General features: G+C 46.0%; 1 protein-coding gene across 1 annotated transcript in view; it reads right to left on the bottom strand.

The window, feature by feature from the left end:
- gucy2g (guanylate cyclase 2g) overlaps positions 1–14,396 on the bottom strand; it is a 116,640-nt gene that overhangs the window by 67,028 nt on the left and 35,216 nt on the right. The window contains exons 10-11 of the mRNA XM_038773202.1: positions 13,471–13,616; positions 13,211–13,360 (exon numbers count right to left, since the gene is read on the bottom strand). Coding sequence (XP_038629130.1) covers positions 13,211–13,360; positions 13,471–13,616 — 296 coding nt within the window. The remainder of the gene's footprint in view (positions 1–13,210; positions 13,361–13,470; positions 13,617–14,396) is intronic.

Here is a 14,396-nt window from a genome sequence, read left to right as displayed (position 1 = left end):
GCGGTTTCAAAACTATGTAAAATGAGATGTTCAGAGATTGTTTAGTATGTGGCGTTAACGGTGAAGCCGTACTTTTTAAAAATATGTTCATGTGGTGTTGGCATCACACGCTGGGCCAGCATTTATTGCCCATCCCTGAGCGCATTTAAGAGTCAACCATATTGCTATCGATCTGGAGTCACATGTAGGCCAGACCAGGTATAAACGACAGATTTCCTTCCCTAAAGAACATTAGTGAACCAGATGGGTTTTTACGACAATCGACAATGGTTTTATGGTCACCTTTTGGCTTTTAATTCCAGATTTTTTTTATTGAATACAAATTTCACCATCTGCCATGGTGGGATTCAAACCTGTGTCCCCAATGCATGACTCTGGGGCTCTGGATTACTAGTCCAGCGACTTTGCCACTGCCTCACCCGATACAAAAGAAGTAGATTGTAAAGAGGCGCTGGAGATTTCTTTAGCCATGGAGAGGGCAGAAAAGGGTGCCCAGGAGTTACAAACCATTCTGAGCAGGGCAGTCCACCCGGAAGCAGCAGTGGTGCCAGGAGTGAAGGCACTGGCCCAAACAAGGAAATGAATATGAAAACTGCAAGAGCAAGAAGGTGTAGAAGATTGACCTAGAGTGCGCAGAGTGTCATAGATGTGGGTGAAATCACATCCCAGACATATGCAGATTTAGGAAAGCTGAATACTTCAGGTGTGGGAAAAAGGACATTTGAGACAGAAATGCAAGTATAAACAGAGCCTGCCTCGCACTCAGAAATCAACCAGTACAGTACAGCACATGCCAGTATGAAAGATGGATCCTGAGGCAAAGTGGAAAATTATGTCTGTCAATAATGAAAAAGTGGGCAAATTGGCCCAGATCTCAGTGGAGTCAGTGATACACGGAAGGGCATTATGGATGGAAGTGGACACTGGGGCCTCACTGAGGGGGAAGCAGATCTACTGATACCTTCAAGAAATGGTCCATCCCCCAAGGTTGCACAACACTGGGACCAGGCTAATGACATAAACTTGGGAAGCCATAAACTAATAGCATAAAGATGACCCCAGTGAGCTATTGATAGGAATCCGCTCAGCTGCCTGTAGTTGTGATGGCTGGTCAGAGAGCGAGCTTAATGATGCATGACTGGCTCCAGGAGATCAAATTAAATTGGCTAGGAATTTTTAGCATCAAAGAAGGGTGCCCGATCAATATCATTAGCAAGGACAAAGATTTTTTCCAGGAAGAACTGGGGAAAATAAAATAAGTCAAGATGAGAATTGATGTGAAGCAAGAAGCCAGCCCAAAATTTTCCAGGGCTAGGCCTGTGCTCTCTACGTTATTGGTGAAACTGGAAACCGAAGAGCTGAAAAATCTGGATTATTCAATCGGTGCAATTTGCCGAATGGGCAACACCCACTGTGCCAGTAGTGAAACTGGATAAAATCATTTGCATCTTTTGGGATTACCAGCTGACGGTGAACCAGACCGTGATGCTGAACAAGTACCCCAAACCCAAAATCGAAGATCTATATGCGAAACTGGTTGGAAGTCAAACATTCACTAAGTTAGACATGAGTCATGCCTACCTGCAGCTGGAGCTGGAACATGCCTCAAAGGAATATGTGACTATAATCACCCATATGGGGTGTACCAGTTCACACACTTTCCCTTTGGAGTTTCATCAGCGTGTGCTATATTCCAAAGAATCATGGAGACTTTACTGCAAGGCTTGCCGGGTGTCGTCGTGTACTTGAATGACTTATTAGTAACAGGACCTGTGGATAAAGAACACTTGCTGCATTTGGAAGAAGTATTAAGGAGATTGCAGGAAGCAGGAGCGCACCTCAAGACAGAGAAGTGTACCTTCCGGGCTAATGAGGTGGTTTACCTGGGTTATCAGGTGGAAGCACGGGGGTTGCATCCCATGGAGGTGAAAGCAATCAAGGAGGCACTGGACCCTGGGAATACCTCAGAACTCAAATCCTTTCTGGGGGTGGTTAACTATTATGGGCAGTTCCTCCCAAACCTGTCAACAATGTTACCTCCACTATGTGCATTATTAAAGAAATGCCAGAAAAGCACCCCAAAAGGGACATTTAACCAGGTCAAGCAGTTGTAGTAGTCGCTGTGTTTACCGGCGTACATCAACCCCACTAAGAAGATAATACGAACATGTGGTACATCTCCATATGGCGCTGGGGCAGTTTTATCCCTCAGAATGGATGATGGGTGGGAGAGACCTGTGGGATATGCGTTGAGAATTCTTACAAATGCAGAGAAGAACTATTCACAACTCAAGAGAGAAAATGAATGAAAATCGCTTATTGTCACAAGTAGGCTTCAAATGAAATTACTGTGAAAAGCCCCTAGTCGCCACATTCCGGTGCCTGTTCGGGGAGGCTGTTACGGGAATTGAACCGTGCTGCTGGCCTGCCTTGGTCTGCTTTCAAAGCCAGCGATTTAGCCCTGTGCTAAACAGCCCCTGGGACTAGTGATCATCTATGGCATCAAAATGTTCCACTAATATCTAAACGGGAGACATTTCACAGACCACAAGAAGATAAGGCGATTCCACCAATAGCTTCTGCCCAGATACAGTGTTGGGTGTTGTTTTTGTCGGCTTATGAGTACATCATTGAACATCGTCCAGGAACGTAAATGGCCAATGAAGATACACAGAGTCATATTCCATTGCCACAAATTTTCTAGATGCTTTGTCAGTGCCGGCTTAACAGATTAAGTGCTGGACAAACAGAGACTCAATGTTGCCAAAGGTGAAACAGATGATATTGTATGGATGGCGAAGCGAGTGCGCTTCAGAGGAAATGAGGCCTTACCAGATCAGGGAAGACAAGCTTAGCTGTGAGAATGGTATCATCCTCTGGGTATCGAAAGTGGCCGTCCCTGGGCCAGGAAGAGAATATCTACTGGAAGAGTTACATAGTGCCCATCCAGGCATCCAGGCATGTCTAAAATGAAGATGCTAGCGAGAAGCTACGTATGGTGGTCTGGCATCCATGCTACAATTGAAAGAGTGATAAAGCACTTGATCTGTACAAGTTTCAGCAACAGTTACTTGCCGCAGCTCCGTTACATCCATGGGAATGGCCAGGTCGGCAAAGGGTTGGGCTCCATGTTGACTATGTGGGACTGTTAATGGGCACGACGTTTTTGTTGTTAGTGGACGTCCATTCTAAGTGGATGGAGGAATCTGAGATCACAACTGCTTATGTCACAGTTGAGAAGCTTCACCAGTATTGTCCAAAGGGTTAGGTGTGGTTACAGGGTTACGAGAGATAGGACGGAGGGTTGGATGGGTGCTCTTTCCAAGGGTCGGCACAGACACGATGGGTCAAATGGCCTCCTTCTGTACTGAAGGGATTCTATGATTGTTACTGTTTTGGCATTTGTGCGATTTAACTATTCCCATGTGTAAACAGCAACTTAAAGCAGGAGAGATATAGTAGCTAGCCCCTTTAAGGGACATTTTCTGAGGGAGAGCTCATGTGGCCCACTGATCCAATCAGGGACAGGATTGGGAATTCACTGAATGTGTTGGTACTTGTCCCAGCCATTGGACGCTAGAGCTGAGCATGGGAAGACCATTTTAAAGTGCTCTGTAAATATTTGTTTATAGTCAAAATAAATCGTTGTCTCTTATAATTAACTGGTGAAGCCAATTCTTGAAACGATTACACACTGTAAGCCTGTGATCATTTCTCCTTTAGCCACCTCACTGGTTAACTGGTGGATTCTCCGGTTCTCTTCGTCCCCACACACACCCCCCCTCCATTGCGGTGGGTTAACTCGGTAAAGTCTCAGATGACCATAGGCTGCTTTCCGCTTTGAGGAGGAGAGCTGACTGCTGGTTATTTAATCTGAGGATGGGTTAATTACTATGAAGCAATCATCCCCTTCCTAAGATTATTTGTCTATCAAGCCTCTACCTTTGACTGACCTGATTGATATACTTTTTGAATAGAAATGCAGGATGGATTCTTGTATTTAGCCCACAAATGGACAGCATGGTAGCACAAGTGGCTAGCACTGTGGTTTCACAGCGCCAGGGACCCAGATTCGATTCCCCGCTGAGTCACTGTCTGTGCAGAGTCTGCACGTTCTCCCCGTGTCTGCGTGGGTTTCCTCCGGGTGCTCCGGTTTCCTCCCACAGTCCAAAGACGTGCAGGTTAGGTGGATTGGCCATGCTAAATTTCCCTTAGTGTCCAAAAACGTTAGGAGGGGTTATTGTGTTACGGGGATAGGGTGGATCAGTTAAGTGGGTCAGTTAACAGGTGACTTAATTGAGGCATACAACATGATCAGAGGATTAGTTAGGGTGGACAGTGAGAGCCTTTTTCCACGGATGGTGATGTCTAGCACGAGGGGACATAGCTTTAAATTGAGGGGAGATAGATATAGGACAGATGTCAGAGGTAGGTTCTTTACTCAGAGAGTAGTAAGGGCGTGGAATGCCCTGCCTGCAACAGTAGTGGACTCGCCAACACTAAATGCATTCAAATGGTCATTGGATAGGCATATGGGCGATAAAGGAATAGCGTAGATGGGCTTTAGAGGGGTTTCACAGGTCGGCGCAACATCGAGGGCTGAAGGGCCTGTACTGCGTTGTAATGTTCTATGTTCTATGTTCCATGATGGGCCGAATGACCTCCTTCTGCACAGTATGTTCTATGTTCTATGTAAATGGTCAATTTAATCCACGAAGAAAGCAATTGTTCAGGATACATCACAACCAGTAATTGCTTCAACAGTTGCTTCACCCTATTTTAGATGTCAAGCAGCTTATCAAATGCTTAGAAGTGAACAAACATGGGTAACATGTCGACAAGAGACAATTTGACTGTCAGCCGGAACTAACATGATTCCAACTTGCCTTTCACTGTAAAGAGGTTTCTTTTCCCTGCAGTTGTATTTTCATAATGAGAATGAAGTTCAACTCTACATAATTCAAATGTAACGATAAAGCCATCAGAGCCAATGAAATATTTGGGCATATTAGTGAAGAGTGCTCCACTGCAAACTGTGTCGCTAGTCCATCCAGTGGTTTGGCACATGTGTTGATGTACAGGTTGTAAGAATAATTAAACCAATTTCAGTCTTTCATATTCAATATTCAATTTCAACCTTTCCATATTCCATTGTAGCCTCAGGCGATCTATTTAATTTCACTGGAATGTCAATCACCCAGAATACACTCAAAGCGAACAAGCTGGTGAAAAAATAATCCCCAGCTAATATTCTGAGAACTGAGTAAATGGCCTATTATTTTGCTGGGGATATGGTAGGCAAGGGGAAAGAAGAATATATATTGAAGTTCGATGTACATACCTCACTAGGTGTGTGTTGGTCTCATGATAGCTGGCATTCCCCTTGAGTGTAATTTTTTAAAATGTATTATTTCATGGAATGTGGGTGTTGCTAGGTAGCAACATTTATTGCCCCTCTCTAATTGCTGCAGTCCATGTGGCGTGGGCCGTGTTAGTAATAGAGTTGCAGGATTTTAGCCGACAGTGAAGGAATGGTAATTGAGTGCCAAGTCAGGATGGTGTGGGACCTGGAGGGAACCTTGCAGGTCATGGTTCGATGCATCTGCTATCCTTGTCCTTCCAGGTGATAGAGTTGTGGGTTTGGAAGCTGCTAAAGAAGAAGTCTTGATGAGTTAATGCATGCACCTTGTAGAGGGTACACACCTCTGTCACTGTGCATCGGTGGTGGAGGGAGTGAATGCTGAAGGTGGTGGATGGGGTGCTAATCAAGCAGGCTGCATTGTCCTGGATGGTGTTAAGCTTCTTGAGTGTTGTTGAAGCTGCACAACACTGGATAAGGTTACTGGAGAGTGTTCCATCACACTCATGACTTGTGCTTTGTATACGATTGTCATGCTATAGGGAGTCAAGAGCTGAGTTACTTGCCACAGAATTCCAAGCCTCTAGGCTGCTCTTGTAGCCACAGTATTTATATGACTAGTCCAATTCTATCTGTGGTCAATGGTAACCCCCGGAATATTTATGGTACGGGATTCAGAGATGATACTGCAATTGTACCATTGAACGTTAAGGAGAGATGGTTAGATTCTCTCTAATTGGAGATGGTCATTGACTGGCACATGTGTCGAGTGAGTGCTACTTTGTTACTTGCCACTTAACAACCCAATCCTGAATGTTGCCCAGGTCTTGCTGCATATGGACATGGACTTTGTCAGTATCGGAGGCGTTGCAAATGATCGAGCACTGTACAGTCACCAGCAAACATCCCTCCCTACCTTATGATGGCAGAAAAGTCAGTGATGAAGCAGCTAAACATGGTTTATGCCTAGATCACCACATATTAAAAGTAGCCACCACACTTAACTTCTGTCATGTTTTCACATACCTGTTTACTCATCATGAGCAACACCATGGGAGATCTGATAATGTAACTAGAAAATATGATTTGCATCTCCAGGGTAGGCATAAAAGGGCATAAATAAAATAATTACCGTGTCTAATTTTTAAGTAGTTCAATAACAAGGGAGAAGAACATTTGTTTTTTTTTAGAATTCCTTCAAGGCACAGATGCTAAATAAATGTGGGATATGAGTATATCAACACTTGACACGTTTGCTCTATCTCTCTCCCTCTACATTAAAAGAGATGTGTTATCCCCCTTTAAGCTAAAAGGGTTAAATTTGCTGAAACCAGAATTTCACAGCCACAATTGTTTCAAGTCCTCTCACATGTGAACAACAACAGATATCACAAGGAGCACATGGAAGCATTGGAAATTAACAGGATAAATTAGAAATGCTTAGAATTAATCAAGTTGCCCCAGCAGCCCATAATTCACCCATACCCACCATCACAGTTTCCGAAGTCAGATCGGCCTTCCTGAAAGTGAACCCACGGAAGGCGATGGGCCCGGACGGGATCCCTGGTCGTGCACTCAGAACCTGCGCGGACCAGCTGGCAGAGGTTTTCACAGACATCTTTAACCTGTCCCTACTTCACTCCGAGGTCCCCTCCTGCTTCAAGAAGACCACCATCATACCGGTACCAAAGAAGAACCAGGCAACATGCCTCAATGACTACCGCCCGGTGGCCCTGACGTCAGTTGTAATGAAGTGCTTTGAGAGGCTGATCATGAAGCGCATCACCTCCATACTCCCGGAACACCTTGACCCACTTCAATTCGCATACCGTCGCAACCGGTCCACATCAGACGCCATTTCCCTGGCCCTACACTCATCCCTAGAGTATCTCGAAAACAAGGACTCCTACATCAGACTCCTATTTATTGACTACAGCTCCGCCTTCAACACCATAATCCCAGCCAAGCTCATATCAAAGCTCCAAAACCTAGGACTTGGCTCTCCACTCTGCAACTGGATCCTTGACTTTCTGACCAACAGACCACAGTCAGTAAGAATGAACACCAACACCTCCTCCACAATAGTCCTCAACACCGGTGCCCCGCAAGGCTGCGTACTTAGCCCCCTACTCTACTCCCTGTACACACACGACTGCATGGCAAAACTTGGTTCCAACTCCATCTACAAGTTTGCTGACGATACGACGATAGTGGGCCGGATCTCGAACAACGACGAGTCTGAATACAGGAGGGAGATAGAGAACTTAGTGGAGTGGTGCAACGACAACAATCTCTCCCTTAATGCCAGCAGTTCATCGACTTCAGGAAGCATAGTACTGTACACACCCCTGTCAGCATCAACGGAGCCGAGGTAGAGATGGTGAGCAGTTTCAAATTCCTAGGGGTGCACATCACCAAAAATCTATCCTGGTCCACTCATGTCGACGCTATCACCAAGAAAGCACAACAGCGCCTTTACTTCCTCAGGAAACTAAGGAAATTTGGCATGTCCACATTAACCCTTACCAACTTTTACAGATGCACTATAGAGAGCATCCTCTCGGGCTGCATCACAGCCTGGTATGGCAACTGCTCGGCCCAGGACCGCAAGGAACTTCAGAGAGTCGTGAATACCGCCCAGTCCATCACACGAACCTGCCTCCCATTCATTGATTCCATCTACACCTCCCGCTGCCGGGGGAAAGCAGGCAGCATAATCAAGGATCCCTCCCACCCGGCTTACTCACTTTTCCAACTTCTTCCATCGGGCAGGAGATTCAGAAGTCTGAGAACACGGACGAACAGACTCAAAAACAGCTTCTTCCCCACTGTCACCAGACTCCTAAATGACCCTTTTATGGACTGACCTCATTAACACTACACCCTGTCTGCTTCATCCGATGCCAATGCTTATGTAGTTACATTGTATATCTTGTGTTGCCCTATTATGTATTCTCATGTATTTTCTTGAATTCTGTTCAATTCCCTTTTCTTCCCATGTACTGAATGATCTGTTGAGCTGCTTGCAGAAAAATACTTTTCACTGTACCTCGGTACACGTGACAATAAACAAATCCAATCCAATCCAGTTTGAAACGCATCCCTTCATCTCTTGGTCCAACCTTAGTTCTTCATCTATTGACGTTATCCATTTTTCTCCTTTTATTGAATGGAATTTCCACATCTCTCCATTGCTAAAGCTTCCTCCAACAAGCTCAACGCCTTTACCTTATGCCATTTCTTTCCTCATAACTATCCATCACTCAAAAGTGTGCGTAAGATTTATATGCTGCTCCAATATTTGATGAGGCAAGCACTGTATTTTATCAATATTGATATATTTATTTCTCCTCTGAATATTATTTTTACAAGTGCATTCTTCTTGCACTGCACTGCCTACCACGTTTTCCCTCCTCCTGGCATTCTGCTGCTGAAATCAATACTCTTTGAATTATCTTGCCTCGGACCCAAAACTGCTCGAGGCACTGCCCTTGCTGAACAGGAACTGACGCAGCTCGTCACTCATAAAGGAGGATCGCTGTGGATGTAAGCGGGGAAACCGAACAGAGTGAAGATGCTATTGAGGGCTTTGATGACTGTGGAGTTGTCATATTGGGACATGGGACGGCGAAGGGGAATCTGGAGTATTCATCGACCATGTTCAGGAAGTACGTGTTTCAGTCGGAGGAGGGGAGGGGCCCTTTGAAATCCACGCTGAGGCGTTCAAATGGACAGGAGGCCTTCACCAGGTGCGCTCGGTCTGGCCGGTGGAAGTGCGGTTTGCACTCCGCGCAGACGTGGCAGTCTCTGGTGATAGCCCTGACCTCAATGGAGTAGGGCAGGTTGCAGGCCTTTATGAAGTGAAAGAACCGGGTGACCAACGGGTGACAGAGACCATTGTGTAGGGTCCAGTCGGTCTACTTGTGCGCTAGCACATGTACCTCGGGATAGGGCATTGGAGAGCTCGTTGAGCTTACCGGTGTGATACAAAATCTCGTAATTGTAGGTGGAGAGCTTGATCCTCCACTTCAAGATTTTATCATTTTTGATCTTGCCCCGCTGTGTGTTATTAAACGTGAAGGCAACCGACCATTGGTCAGTGAGGAGAGTGAATCTCCTGCCGGCCAGATAATCCCTCCAATGTCGCACAGCTTCTACGATGGCTTGTGCCTCCTTTTCGACAGAGGAGTACCGAATTTCGGAGGCATGGAGGGTGCGGGAAAAGAATGCCACGGGCCTGCCTGCCTGGTTGAGGGTGGCGGCCAGAGCGACGCCCGATGCATTGCTCTCCACCTGAAAGGGGAGGGTCTCGTTGACCACGTGCATCGTAGCCTTGGCGATGTCGTCCTTGATGCGGTTGAAGGCCTGGCGAGCCTCAGCTGTCAGGGGGAAAACTGTGGAGTGGATGAGTGGGCGGGCCTTGTCCGCATAGTTCGGGACCCACTGGGCATAATAGGAGAAAAAACCCAGGCAACGTTTCAGGGCCTTGGGGCAGTGGGGAGGGGGTGTTCCATGAGGGGGGTGCATGCGGTCGGGGTCGGGCCCTATAACTCCATTTTTCACCACATAGCCAAGGATGGCTAAGCGGTTGGTGCTGAACACACACTTCTCCTTGTTATATGTGAGGTTCAGGAGTTTGGCGGTTTGGAGAAATTTGAAAAGGTTAGCATCATGGTCCTGCTGGTCATGGCCGCAGATGGTGACGTTATCTAGGTACGGGAAGGTGGCCTGCAGCCCATACCAGTCAACCATTCGGTCCATCTCCCGTTGGAAGACCGATACCCCGTTTGTGATGCCGAAGGGGACCCTAAGGAAATGGTAAAGGTGGCCATCTGCTTCAAACGCAATGTATTGGTGGTCTGCCTTGCGGATGGGGAGCTGGTGGTAGGCAGATTTCAGGTCCATTGTCGGAAAGACCCGGTACTGTGCAATCTGATTGACCATATGTACCTGTCAGGCAGGGAGGAAGTTGTCGAGCAAGGGAGCCGTGGTTTACTAAGGAAGTTGAAGCACTTGTCAAGAGGAAGAAGAAGGCTTATGTTAGGATGAGACATGAAGGCTCAGTTAGGGCACTTGAGAGTTACAAGTTAGCCAGGAAGGACCTAAAGGGAGAGTTAAGAAGAGCGAGGAGAGGACACGAAAAGTCGTTGGCGGATAGGATCAAGGAAAACCCTAAGGCTTTCTATAGGTATATCAGGAACAAAGAATGACTCGAGTAAGATTAGGGCCAATCAAGGATAGTAGTGGAAAGTTGTGTGTGGAATCAGAGGAGATAGGGGAAGCATTAAATGGATATTTTTCGTCAGTGTTTACACTGGAGAAAGACAATGTTGTCGAGGAGAACACTCGGGTTCAGTCGACCAGGCTAGATGGAATTGAGGTTCAAAAGGAGGAGGTGTTAGCAATTTTAGAAAATGTCAAAATAGACAAGTCCCCTGGGCCAGATGGGATTTATCCTAGGATTCTCTGGGAAGCCAGGGAGGAGATTGCTGAGCCTTTGTCCTTGATCTTTATGTCGTCTTTGTCGACAGGAATAGTGCCGGAAGACTGGAGGATAGCGAATGTTGTCCCCTTGTTCAAGAAGGGGAGTAGAGACAACCCTGGTAATTATAGACCTGTGAGCCTTACTTCGGTTGTGGGTAAAATGTTGGAAAAGGTTATAAGAGATAGGGTTTATAATCATCTTGAAAAGAACAAGTTGATTAGCGATACTCAACACGGTTTTGTGAAGGGTAGGTCATGTCTCACAAACCTCATTGAGTTTTTTGAGAAGGTGACCAAACAGGTGGATCAGGGTAAAGCTGTTGATGTGGTGTATATGGATTTCAGTAAGGCGTTTGATAAGGTTCCCCACGGTAGGCTATTGCAGAAAATAAGGAAGTATGGAATTGAAGGTGATTTAGCGGTTTGGATCAGTAATTGGCTAGCTGAAAGAAGACAGAGGGTGGTGGTTGATGGCAAATGTTCATCCTGGAGTTCAGTTACTAGTGGTGTACCGCAAGGATCTGTTTTGGGGCCACTGCTGTTTGTAATTTTTATAAATGACCTGGAAGAGGGTGTAGAAGGATGGGTTAGTAAATTTGCAGATGACACGAAGGTCGGTGGAGTTGTGGATAGTGCTGAAGGATGTTATAGGATACAGAGGGACATAGATAAGCTGCAGAGCTGGGCTGAGAGGTGGCAGATGGAGTTTAATGCGGAAAAGTGTGAGGTGGTTCACTTTGGAAGGAGTAACAGGAATGCAGAGTACTGGGCTAATGGCAAGATTCTTGGTAGTGTAGATGAACAGAGAGATCTCGGCATCCAGGTACATAAATCCCTGAAAGTTGCCACCCAGGTTAATAGGGCTGTTAAGAAGGCATATGGTGTGCTAGCCTTTATAAGCAGGGGGATTGAGTTTCGGAACCACAAGGTCATGCTGCAGCTGTACATAACTCTGGTGCGGCCACACCTGGAGTACTGCGTGCAGTTCTGGTCACCACATTATAGGAAGGATGTGGAAGCTTTGGAAAGGGTTCAGAGGAGATTTACTAGGATGTTGCCTGGTATGGAGGGAAGGTCTTACGAGGAAAGGCTCAGGGAATTGAGGTTGTTTTCGTTAGAGAGGAGAAGGCTGAGAGGTGACTTAATAGAGACATATAAGATAGTCAGAGGGTTAGATAGGGTGGACAGTGAGAGTCTTTTTCCTCGGATGGTGATGACCAACACGAGGGGACATAGCTTTAAATTGAGGGGTGAGAGATATAGGACAGATGTCAGAGGCAGTTTCTTTACTCAGAGAGTAGTAGGGGTGTGGAACGCCCTGCCTGCAACAGTAGTAGACTCGCCAACTTTAAGGGTATTTAAGTGGTCACTGGATAGACATATGGATGAAAATGGAATAGTGTAGGTCAGATAGGCTTCAGATGGTTTCACAGGTCGGCGCAACATCGAGGGCCGAAGGGCCCGTATTGCGCTGTAGTGTTCTATGTTCTATGTTCTATGTTCTATGTTCTATATCAGATATGCGTGGGAGGGGGTACCAATTGATGGTCTGACTGTAGTCAATGACCATCCTCTGTTTCTCCCCAGTCTTTATTACTACCACTTGGGCTCTCCAGGGGCTGTTGCTGGCCTCAATAATGCCTTCCCGCAGAAGCCGCTGGACCTCCGACCTGATGAAGGTCCTGTCCTGGGCACTGTACCATCTGCTCCTGGTGACTCACCGGGGAGTTGTTGCCGGGTGGACACGAGGTGCCTGGCGTAGAGTTTGTTGATCGGACGAATGTAGTTCCCTTTCAGAAGCGCCATGGCCTCAGTGGAGTTAGGCGCATCCTGGTTAAGGGGAAAAATATCGGAGCTCACCCTTGAGTACAGGATCTGGAGTTTCTGTGCTTCTGTAGGCTGTTCTGTAGCTGATCCGATGTAGGCTTCAAAGCAGCTCGCCAATGGTCATAGGCCGACGTGGCTTTGTCTGCTTGAGGGTGCAGCTGCAGGCGATCTGGCTTGATGCGTAGTTCCATTGCTGTAAAATCTCTGCTTAATAAATTGATGCACTATCAATTACGACGAGAGTAGAGAGTAATCGAGGCTTTATTAAGCAGAGATGTGTTGCCTCCTGCAGCTGCTGCCAAAATGGCTGCAGCTCGGTGAGCACACACATTTATAATCCGCCTACTGGGCGGAGCCAGGAAGTACGGATCTACCCCCTTACCTGTAATACAGGAGCCTTACCGTATTACCTCTCATATACGCATTATACAAACAGTGGTGACTATCACACTTCCTGACAATGATCTATCTGACTTTACCCAGTAAAACATCACTTCATTATATATTTTAATAATGTAAGAATTATTGAAGCAAACTCACTTGGTAAAGGCCGATTGTGGAATAAACGACTCTGTTTCCAAATTTATCTCTGAAACCATAATTCTGTTGGCTTGAGATGTTAGATTGAGATTCAATGCTTCCAACTTCTTTGGTTGATTTGGTAGCACCAAGCAAAGCATCAACATGTTTCTGCACATTGATATGGAAACAAAACATGCATTTTTGTAAAACTGTGCTTCATTTTATGTCTGTTTTAATCCTTGATAACAGCACATATACTGTACACAGCCATCCTGTACCTTGCTTTCTTTCAGAATGGTTATGTCTTCATATTTTATTTTCCACCAAAAATCCTGACGTTGTTTTTGTGATTTACGTTTCTTTACGAATAGGAGGACAATAAAAGCTGCTGCAACAAAAGCCATGACAACAAAGACAGCGACTACTGTCACAAGGGTGTTACCTGAAAAAAACAGAGCTAACAAAGTTAGTCCATAGCCAGGATAATCCAAATTGACAATCCTCAGTGAGAATGTATGTGGCCAGCATTTATCCAGGATGTATCAGTGTCTGAGATGAACAAATTTAAATTCTATAGAAGGCAGTGTCGCAATCGGGAGAATTCTAACTTCCAGCCGCAGGTATGCAAATTGATAATGGGAGCTGTGACTTCTGGGTAAAATTGTGCCTCTCTTGCTATCTCACAGGAGAGCTCCAAAACCATGTGATTTCACTGATAGAAAACCAGAGGTGAGCCAATTGGTGAGGAGGCAGGTAGCTGTCAGTGGTTAGATGGACATGAAAGCATGGGTGGCATGGAGGCTGGGAGGAGAGAGCGCGAGCGCGGGTGATTGTGAGTGATTATTGTCAGCATTGGACGGACATGTCAGCAGAGGAGGCAGTACTTCACATTGGATGGTGGTGGGGAGGCTGCACACTTTCAAAGAGGGCATTCTCAGTACCTGTTGTGTTCTCTGGAAAAGATGTCACATTGACAATAGTGGTGTTCACTGTAAGAAAAGTAACAGAGCACAGATCAGACAATCAACAGTCACACCCTGCCTGCAATATTACTTTGCAACGTCCACTTTTGAATTTAAATGACCCCAGACAGAACCAGTTCCACTCTATCTTGTTGATCTCTCCCTGTTAAAGTTGTGTCACTGATAATGTTCAGAGGAATGACTCCATTTTCCGCCGCATATCCTGACCTTGGTTTTGTGAT

This window comes from Scyliorhinus canicula, chromosome 16 (genome assembly GCF_902713615.1).
Source record: "Scyliorhinus canicula chromosome 16, sScyCan1.1, whole genome shotgun sequence".
In the NCBI taxonomy this organism is placed as follows: domain Eukaryota; kingdom Metazoa; phylum Chordata; class Chondrichthyes; order Carcharhiniformes; family Scyliorhinidae; genus Scyliorhinus; species Scyliorhinus canicula.
The sequence above is the reverse complement of the archived record's forward strand: the minus strand, read 5'-3'. Positions and strand labels throughout refer to the sequence as shown.